The sequence below is a fragment of the Chenopodium album genome, chromosome 3 (assembly GCF_948465745.1).
Source record: "Chenopodium album chromosome 3, dcCheAlbu1.1, whole genome shotgun sequence".
Lineage (NCBI taxonomy): Eukaryota > Viridiplantae > Streptophyta > Magnoliopsida > Caryophyllales > Amaranthaceae > Chenopodium > Chenopodium album.
Window position 1 is genome coordinate 29,313,833 of NC_137836.1, and position 10,812 is coordinate 29,324,644.

General features: G+C 34.8%; 1 protein-coding gene across 1 annotated transcript; it reads left to right on the forward strand.

Annotated features, from left to right (window-relative positions):
* The first annotated feature begins 957 nt into the window (after positions 1-957).
* On the forward strand, positions 958-9,195 carry LOC145624975 (uncharacterized). The gene is made up of 12 exons (XM_081678060.1): positions 958-1,576; positions 1,889-2,359; positions 2,540-5,106; positions 7,276-7,419; positions 7,501-7,762; positions 7,846-7,954; positions 8,035-8,162; positions 8,238-8,316; positions 8,395-8,506; positions 8,584-8,759; positions 8,833-8,947; positions 9,058-9,195. The coding sequence occupies exons 1-12, from the start codon at positions 958-960 to the stop codon at positions 9,193-9,195; spliced, it is 4,920 nt and encodes a 1,639-aa protein (XP_081534186.1).
* Positions 9,196-10,812: the final 1,617 nt, after the last annotated feature.

The following is a 10,812-nucleotide window of genomic DNA, read 5'->3' on the forward strand; positions in this document are numbered from 1 at the left end:
GAAATGGGTATGTATTTTGTGCATATCTAATTAGGATAAACATAATACTTTCTTTGCTAGAAACAGTATAGAATAGGCCAAGTATTATGTATATCATTTACTTCAGTGATTATTAGTGTTCAGATGGTTATTAGTGCTCATTTCAGATAAACAACTGTATAATGTAAAGAGTGTTAAACAGCGGACTAGCAAACGATCACGTGCAATTGCTGGCTGTGTAGAGCCAATTAAAATCAGGTTTGGATTGAGTGCTCAATCTTTTTCCTGATTGTTAGGTGTGTGCATGTTGAATTTGCTTTTATGTGTTAGATGTTGTTAATGTAGTAAAGTGGTTGATGCTGGTGTAAAGAAAGTGTGTAAGAGCAATGGGAATGAAGTGGCTGATACTGGTGCAAAGAAAGAGAGTAAAATCAATGGCAATAAGAAGGCAACTATAGCAAAAAACAGTAAGTTTCTCCTTTTAGTATTGTTTTAAAAATTCCAAGAGGATTATAGTTTGTGTGATAATATTGAGTATGTTTTTTTAAAAATAGAGGGAGCAATTGTTGCTGTTACTTATCTAGAGCGCATAGATGGAATTACCAAAACAAATTCAGTAAGGTTGTAACACTTTCATCAAATATTGAATGTAACTTTGCATTTAAGGCGTGCTTTTGCTCATTGATATTTCTTTTTTGTGTCCTTAGTGAACCTGGTGAAAGCAGTGCGCAGGGTGCACGTAGGAATTATAAATTACCAGATCAATCTAATAAAAAGAAAAAACAGCTGCCTGTTCTAAAGCAACCTAAGAAAGGCAGCTAACAAACTCCTGCTCCTAAAAAGAAATGTGTGTGTTTTTTATTGAATAGTTCTTATGTTGTTTTATGTGTGTTCGATATTTTGCTGTATTAATTTTTGCTTTTCATAGATGAACCACCTGCTGTTATTGGCCAGCCACTTCCAATAGCTTCTCATTAGATGGAAGCTCCTCATTACTGTACTAAGTGTGGTGCTAAGAAGTTTCAGTATGAGTGGCTTCATTTTTGCTGTGGAAATGGAAGTATTAAGATTGCCACAAATGAGTTGCCTGCTGAACTTCACCGTCTCTTTACATCTCAAGATGAGGATGCATTGCATTTCAGGCAATATGTTCGAATGTATAACAATTTATTTGCGTTCTATTCCCTTGGAGGTGATTATAATGCTAAAACTGAAAAGGGAATTTATGTATTCTTACTACATGGAAAAATATATCATAATGTGCCTGATTTGTTGCCTGAAGAGGGGAGGCCAAAGTTCCTACAGCTTTATTTCTATGATGCACACTTTGAAGCTGTAAATAGAACAAGTACTTTTCCTGAGGTTAGAGGAGACATAATAGACATTCTGATGCGGGTTACAAGTGCAAACCCATATGCTTGTTTCTTTAGATCTCTAAGAGAGCTAACTATAACTGAGACTACACAAATTGTTATTAATCAAAGCACGGTGTTAGACCAACGAGTGTATAATGCGCCTTCAGCTAATGAAGTTGCTGCTATCTGGCCTGACAACATGTCTTCCAGTGATTATAATGGTCCACATATAATTGTATCAGGCAAGTCTACTAAAAAACATCGTATATGTCAGTATTATGGATGCTATGATCCATTATAGTATCCTCTTCTCTTCCCATATGGTGATTGTGGGTGGACTCAAGGTCTTCGAAAAATTTATGGAAGTTCGCATCAGGAGGCCCTAATGGATGTTAATCCTGTTTTTTCATGTGTTGTTCATACAGAAGAAGATCTATTAGAGGAAGAGGCTAAACATATGACTTTATAGGCAATCAAAATAACATTCTTATTCAATATATACATATGTGTCTGTGTATTACTTGACTTATTTGTTTTTCAAATTTTGTGTATAGGTTCAGCCGACTCTTCAGGGAATTCTAAAAGGCATATTTCTCCAAGAGAATACTATGCTTACAAGATACAAATCAGGCCAGGAAACATGCTGCTTCGTGGAGGTCGTTGTTTTCAGCAATACATAGTTGATATGTATGTCAAGATTGAAAATACCAGGCTTGATTTTTTTAGGAGGAATCAGCAGACAATTAGAGCAGATTTGTATCAGGGAATTTTAGATATTGTTGAAGATGGGGAGAAGAGTGCAAATAATATTGGCCGGCGAGTAATCTTACCTCCAACCTTTATAGGTGGACCTCGTGATATGAAAAGGCGCTATTTAAATGCTATGGCTCTTGTTCAGCGATTTGGCAAACCAGACCTCTTTGTTACCATGACATGCAATGTCAAATGGCCAGAAATAGTTGCTGAGCTTGTTGAGGGTGAGGTTGCAGCTGATCGACCAGATGTTGTTCCTCGTGTTTTTAGAAGTAAGTTAATTACTTTGAAAAAGCAAATAATGGAAGAAAAGGTGTTTGGGGAGGTGGCAGCTATGGTGTATGTTGTAGAGTTTCAGAAATGAGGCCTTCCGCATGCTCATTTCCTTATAATCTTAGAAAATGGATATAAACTTAGAGGCCCTTCAGATTACGATAAATTTGTTTGTGCAGAAATCCCTTCTACTGATTCTCCTCAGCTACGTGCTAGCATACTGAAGCACATGATGCATGGTCCTTGTGGTAGTATGAATCTTCGTTGTGGATGCATGAAAAAACAGATTGGGGATCAGGCTGTTTGTAAGTATAACTATCCTAAGGCATACTTAGAAGAAACAACTACTAATGAAGATGGTTATCCATTGTATAAAAGGCAGCACACAGGAGAGCAAGTCAGAATTCGTGGTGCTGATCTTGATAACCGGTGGGTTATCACTTATAATCCATACTTATCTTCGTTATTTGACTGCCATTTAAACGTTGAAGTGTGCTCTACCATTCAAGCAGTTAAGTACCTTTATAAGTATGTCTACAAGGGTCATGATCGTGTTTCTTTTAATGTTGTTGGAGAAGGTAATCAGGGTGTTGATGAGATTGACAATTTCCAAGCTGGTAGATGGGTTTCTCCTTGTGAAGCAGCTTGGAGAATATTTGGATTTGACTTATTTGAAATGACTCCTTCTGTCACGCTTTTACCTGTGCATTTACCAAATATGCAAACTATATATATGAGATCGCATGAGCAATTTGACTCAATTGTTAGAAATGAAAAAAGAAGTCAAACAGCTCTAACAGAATTTTTTAGTAAAAATGCATCCATGCCTGGAGGTATAGGGCTTCGTTATACTGAAATGATCTCAGAATATAGATGGGATCATGGCAAGAAAACTTGGATTAAACGGAGCTACAAAACAAAAAATGTTTCTCGGATGGCATTTGTAGTTCTAGCAGAAGGTGAGCGTTTCTTTCTTGGTAAGGTCATAAGTCCTGAGTCTTTTGATCATCTGAAGACTGTCAATGGAATTCTATACCCTACATTTCAAGAGGCTGCTATTAAACAAGGGTTGTTTCAAGAAGATAGTGCAACTACTGCCTGCTTACAAGAAGCAGCAGAAGCACAAATGCCTTCAGCAATGAGGCAAATCTTTGCAACAATGTTAATCTTTTGCCAGTCAAGTGACCCAAATGCGCTTTGGGAACGCTTCTATGGTGCATTGTCTGAGGATTTCAAGCACAAGCATCCAACTTCCCAGTCTAAAGTTATGCAATTAACTGTGAGGGAAGTAGAGAAGAGCTTGGAATCTATGGGGAAGTCATTGGAAGATTTTGAATTAGGCCATTTAATTGATGATACAGATGATGGGATTCGCATTACTAAGGATATTGTAGATGCTCTCGAAGCACCTATTCCTCCAGAATGTGTTGATTGTCGAGATAAGTTAAATGCAGCTCAGGCAAATGCATTCAATAGAATCATGTGGCATATTCAGAATGGCAAACCTGGTTGTTTTTTTGTAGATGGCCCAGGCGGAACTGGTAAAACATTCTTGTATAATGCTTTGTATGCTGAGGTACGTTTGGCAGGCAAAATAGTTTTGCCTACAGCAACATCAGGAATTGCGGCTTCTAATATCCCCTCTGGCAGAACAACACACTCTAGATTTAAAATACCTTTAGATTCAGAAGTATCACTTGCTTGTGATGATCCTAAGAAAGGAAGCTTAGCTGCTCTAATAAAAGAAACTGTTCATATATTATGGGATGAAGCTTCTATGGCACGTAGGGAGAATATTGAATCTCTAGACTTATTGTTACGAGATTTATGTGATCCTAACATGCTTTTTGGTGGGAAGGTCATTGTTTTTGGAGGAGATTTTAGGCAGGTACTGCCTATTTTACCTCGTCGCACACAAAAAGAGGCTGTTGGTGTAAGTGTAGTTAGTTCTTACATTTGGCCCTTGCTTATTAAATTTCGATTGACAGAAAATATCAGGGCTAGAGAAGACCTCCCATATTCAGAATTCCTTCTTGCTTTAGGAAATGGTCAGTTACAAACAGCTGAAAATGCTTTTGTTCAGCTGCCAGAGCATATCATTAAGTATTATACTCCAGCTGATAATCCCGTGTCTATTATGGGTGCAACTATCTTCCCTGAAATTGCTACTCCAGGATTTGATAGTGCCATGTTTAACGAAAGAGCAATTCTTACGCCTATGAATGAGGATGTTGATGCCATTAATGAGTATTTGATTGGTTTGTTCCCTGGTGTTTCTACCACATATGAAAGTTATGATTCAGTGCTTGAGGATAGCTGCACTCTATATCCTACTGACTTCCTCAATACACTTTGTCCAGGAGGAATGAGTCCTCACCGACTTGTGCTGAAAATTGGCAGTCCTGTTATTCTTCTACGAAATTTGTCGCCCTCTAAAGGCATGTGTAATGGAACTCGCCTTATTTGTAGACGGTTCCTTCCTAATTCTATTATTTGTGAAATTGCAACGGGGCATTATAAAGGCACGTTTTATTTCGTACCTCGAATCAACTTAAGGCCCTCGGCTTCTTCTAAATATCCTTTTCATTTTGAGCGAATACAGTTTCCATTGAAGCTAAGTTTTGCTATGAATATTAATAAGTCTCAAGGCCAGACACTTGGTCAGGTGTTAGTGTACCTTCCACAACCATGTTTCTCTCATGGTCAGTTATATGTTGCTCTTTCTCGTGCCAAAAAATCTGGTAAGGTGATTGTCTATACACCTCAACCGTCAGCAGCTATTCATAAAGGAAGTATTAGAAATATTGTGTCATATGATGTGTTACGCTTAGCTAATATTATTTAAAGTGGTATTTTTTGCATAGGCTTAGATTTTTCGTTGTTCCTTTGGCATGTATATTTAAACGACCTTTTGATTGCTACTATATTGATGATTTATTTGAGTCCTCATCAACTTGTGCTGAAAATTGGAAGTCCTGTTATTCTTCTACGAAATTTGTCGCCCTCTAAAGGCATGTGTAATGGAACTCGCCTTATTTGTAGACGGTTCCTTCCTAATTATATTATTTGTGAAATTGCAACGGGGCATTATAAAGGCACATTTTATTTCGTACCTCGAATCAACCTAAGGCCTTCGGCTTCTTCTAAATATCCTTCTCAGTTTGAGCGGATATAATTTCCATTGAAGCTAAGTTTTGCTATGACTATTAATAAGTCTCAAGGCCAGACACTTGGTCTGGTATTAGTGTACCTTCCACAACCATGTTTCTCTCATGGTCAGTTATATGTTGCTCTTTCTCGTGCCAACAAATCTGATAAGGTGATTGTCTATACACCTCAGCCGTCAGCAGCTATTCATAAAAGAAGTATTAGAAATATTGTGTCATATGATGTGTTACGCTTAGCTAATATAATTTATAATGGTATTTTTTGCATAGGCTTAGATTTTTCGTTGTTCCTTTGGCATGTATATTTAAACAGCCTTTTGATTGCTACTATATTGCTGATTTATTGACTTTATATTTTTTATTTAATTTGTGGCTATTGTATGTGTGGATTACAAGATATATCTTCTTTAATTAAGGACATTGGATTTGACATACTGCAATTTATAATAGCTATGTTGTTTGTTTCACAAAGTTGGCCATATTTTGGCACTCATCTATAATAAATTGTTTAAATAGTTTAATTTAAATGGCTGCATTTCTATTTGGTATATCTATACTTTAGATTTTCTCAATCAAGGTGGATGTAAACAAATAATAACATATTTCATGTTATAATTTAAAGTTTGAGTATATCGTATAATTTGCATTACTATATAAATGAGAAACAAATGATGCATTGTATATACTAATATTAGAGAATTTAAGTAGGCAAGAGGGGAAAAAAATAATAAAAAGGAAGTGTAAAAAAAGTTATGATTTCTTGTTATATTTTGATTAAATTTTAAAATAAAAGGACAAAATGTTGTCCATTTAAATTTACCTAGGTCAACAGAGTAGTCAAATCAAGTTAATCAGATATCTTAGTAAAGTAAAGTAAACCTCAGTTACTTGTATCAATGTAGAATTGAGAAATGGGAAGCTATTAATATCCAATAGAAATAAACAAAAGCTATTTTCCATTGGATATTACACATGACTGTTTTTCCAGCCAATTGAAATGGTACAACTATTAAAATAAGTTCAGCTTAATGAAGTTTCTGTTCTATATAAGGTTATTTTATCCTACCAGCACGTACATCTAATCCCCTTTTGCGTTTGAGCTCCTTTGCAGACTATACTCTCTGATATTCTTCTGCTAAGGTAAGCACATTAATGGGTGTATTCTCAAGTTATCTTGTTATTTTGTTATTACTTATCTGCATTTATTATTGTGCTTTAATTTGTTTGATCTTGTATATTGCTATACATGATGCACATGTTATTTGTTTTGCCTGTAAGCATTAAAGACATGTGTAGATTGTCATTATAATTTTCATTGAACATAAAATAGCCCGCTTTCATTCTTTGATGTGTACTTGCAAATGTACCAAAATTCATTTAATGCATACTATTACTATGGATCTGTTTGGATGCTTCTTATATATAGTGATCAGTAGCAAGAAATATTTTGTCTGCCTTTACTATGCTGCTAAATTAATTGAGCTTGTTATACTTTATTACTTTGACAATATAGCTTTTATGGTGAATAATTATATTACCTTTAAAAAAAAAATAGCTTTTGACTTAAACAAAACATGTTATACATTAAGCATCCTGTTATGTCTTACTTATAAGCACTGACTGTCTTATTAATGTTAGCTTTACTATATGTTGTATGGATAAATATGATTTCTGCTTGACCATATATTGTGTGGCATTCAATATTGATAAATATTAATTATAAATCTTAACTTTATTAACCTTTATAGATGAAACCTCAATATGTTCCCTTAGACAAACTAACTCCCAAGCATAAGAAATACAAGATTAAAGTTAAAGTCAAGGAAAAGTCTCCTGCAAAGTATCCAGAAAACAAAAAAGCTTTTCAGAAGCTTGTTTTTGAAGATGATGAGGTATCAACCAGTTATCATTGAGTCTATACTTAATATATGTGGATAGATATAGTCTGACTTTTTAAAATGGTATGTATATAGGGAAACAAAATCAGAGGAACTCTATTTGATGATGAGATTCAAAATTTCCAGGATATATTAGAACATGAAAAGGAGTATATCATTGCAGATGAACCCATCAGAAGCACCAATGCAATGTATCGCCATAAGGAGGGTGATTATTACTTATCATTTGGAGGCTCAACTGCAATTCAGCCATTGAATCCAAACACTGGTCCTGTATTGCCAAAGTACATTCCTATTGCTGAAGTGCCACCAACAAGCAGTGAAGATGATCGTTTTGGTAAAATATAATTTTCTTTTGACATGTTTTAAAACCTATCTATTGTTCTTAAGTATGTCTTGATGTTGTGATTATGAAAACAGACATCCTTGGAGTTGTGGTGTATATGGAAGATGTGCGCAGGAAAAAAACAACCAGTGGCTATGAGTTTGATGTGCGCGATGTTATTGTTGTGGATGATAGTGTGCAAAAGTCAGTGTACTTCCATGCAAATCTATAACAACATCGATTTATTTTATTATTAGTTTATTGATACCTTACTACATGTGTAGGCTTCGCGATGGTCTTGTTATTTCTCTGTATGGAGAACTTGCTACAAAGGATTGTGCTAAACTGACATCCTGGTGTGAATCTTACATGATTGTTAGCTTCCCGCATCTGCAGCCTGCAACCCATACTGGTTTAAGCTTCTCTTGCTGTTGTTATAATGCCTGATAGATTATATGTATGCATTGACTTATGTATTTTGCTCTAGGGTTTTCATTGTCATCATCCATGTCAACAACAATTGATACTAACCCCACTGGACCAGAAGTGAATGCATTAAAAGCTTGGTAGGTTTATACATTGTATACGTCAATTGAGGTTGACTTTAAATAATTCTTACTTAATCCTTATTTTGCTTGATATAGGGTACTAGAGAATCAGGATCGTCTTTCTGATCATATTGGTCATCAGCTATCAATTAGGGAGGGCAGCAACTCTGATGTTATTATGGCTATCAAAGATCTGAACAAGAAAACGGTTGTTATACTTTGTTTTATTCTATACATAATTTATTTCTTGACACATCCATTTTTATGTAAGGTTATTGTTTGCAGTCAACTACAGCAACTGCATATGAACGTCACTGGCTTAAGGTAACAATTTCAGATGCCAAAAAGGAAGATGTTAAAGCTCATATTGGATGTAATGGATGTGGGAAACATTGTGATAATGTGGAAACTGTCAAGTTTTATTGTGATGTTTGCAATGCTCAATGCATTGCAGAAAAGAGGTACATGTTACCAGCCATAAGTTGATTCATAATGCATAGCTTTATATTATTAACTAAGTGTATTTCTTTGCAGAGTCAGTATGACTTTCACTGCAGCTGATGACACTGATAACATCCGTTTAACTGCATATGGGAAGCAATGTGAGGCCTTGCTACGTCTTAAGGACACTAAACTTATACAGAAGAAGGTATAAATTTTTATATGAATTCTTGCATATGTTGTTACTTCATTTCACTACTAACTTTAGTATTATTATTTGGTTTCTATGTTATTTAACAAATGTGATTTCATGTGCAGCAAACAGACTGGCCTGAGTTTGAATCCATAGCTGCTGAGTTCAAAGAAAACCCATTTAAGATCAAAGTAGGTCCAACTGGTGCAATCAGGAGGATTGGTTATCTGAAATGGGTTGTGAAATCTGTTTTATTCGAGTGATGTTCCAGCTGCTTAGACATTGGGCTTCCGGTAGGAACACGATTCTTTGGCATCAACCACTTGGTTATTTTGGATGTGTTCCTACTTGACACCTTTTGCAACATTGCTATATTACAAAACTTTATTTCATAAATTTGGTTCTCTCCTAATTGTCTTGTACTTTTGAACTATTAAAATGTTGCTATTTGGTTCTCTTTTGGATTCTACTAGGTTGTTTTGGCATGTTTATAAACACCTTAACTACTTATTGTTGTATTTGCTATCTGATAAGTTTGGTGTTATAAGGTAACTTATCATGAGCTATGGCAACATTATTTTTATTTCATGGTCTTATGAAGTGCTTTTCTTTGTTTATGCAATATGGTTTTCTATTGTACTAAATTAGAAATGTTATATTTTCATAAGCTTATGATATAGCTTACTTCCAAGCTGTTATGATCTAAATGTATGCATCGCAAAAAAAATTGGACGCGATAATTTATAACTAAAGAACTCATTATTTACTGCATGGATTTCTAATTAAACACCCATTACTACATAATATTTCGCATAATCTACCATATCTTATCATTCTTAATTAATTTAAACTAATATAAACTACTACCAAAGCCAATAATCAATGCTTGCTCTTTCACAACCTTCTGGATTCTTTTCTTGACACAATGCCGAGTCTTCACCGTGCATAATTGTTGCTTCACCCGCATTAGTGGTAGCAAGCATTGATCCTTTAGTCACTTGTACGGTGCACTTTTGGAGCTTGACTTTGCTCAACCAATGATGCAGAATTATCACAATCACTCTGAATACAATGCTTAATCTTTTTCCCCTATTTGGTCATTTTGATTTCAGAAATTTGATTTTTAACCTCATGCAATTGCATTTCTAGATCTACCATTCTTTTTCTAACATCCAAGCAAGTGATCTTTGCATTTGACAATTTACCCTCTAAGTGAGCTTCTTTATATAAAAGCTCTTGAAGCTTAGCTTCTATCTTGCGTTTTTGGCAAATAGAAGTTTGCTTACAAACTGAAGATACATGCTTTTCTGCCATGTGAAAAAAATGAGCCTGTAGAAAATACTTTGGTTGCCTAACTTAAATAGCACTCATATATAGAGTTCAATTGTAAGGTACTAAAAAGTAGTCACCATTTGTTATAATCTTAATAGCTATTCAGCAACAGCAGACACAACAACCTATTATCTAAAGGGTAAATGACAGCATGCCAATTATTAAAAAGCTGTATGAATTACAATCTTAGCAAAGCTGGTTGCAACTCAAGAAGTCAATTATCATGTCACACACTAATCCTTGACAATGTATGAAGGCAATACATTACCTGCTGGATATATTGAAGAAAAGTGACTGACTAGGTAATAAGAAATATAAATATATCTACCATAATTCAAAGAAAATAGACCAGTATACTTTATATCCTGATAAAATTGAAGTCAGAACATCAATAACATAGGCATTTCTAAATCATGTTTCAAAATGAGTTGCAATTTAATATTGTTTACTAGGCTACTTTATATTGTAGATTAAATTAAGCTTATCTAATTATCTTACCTTAATTTGCTATTTTTCATGCACAGATTTGTTTTAATGATAATGTATTC

Excerpts from the sequence above, each read along its gene's own strand:
- LOC145624975 (XM_081678060.1), top strand. The coding sequence starts at position 958 with ATGGAAGCTCCTCATTACTGTACTAAGTGTGGTGCTAAGAAGTTTCAG. Across the intron at positions 7,420-7,500 it reads TTGTTTTTGAAGATGATGAG|GGAAACAAAATCAGAGGAAC; the intron begins GTATCAACCAGT and ends GTATGTATATAG. Across the intron at positions 8,948-9,057 it reads CTAAACTTATACAGAAGAAG|CAAACAGACTGGCCTGAGTT; the intron begins GTATAAATTTTT and ends TTTCATGTGCAG.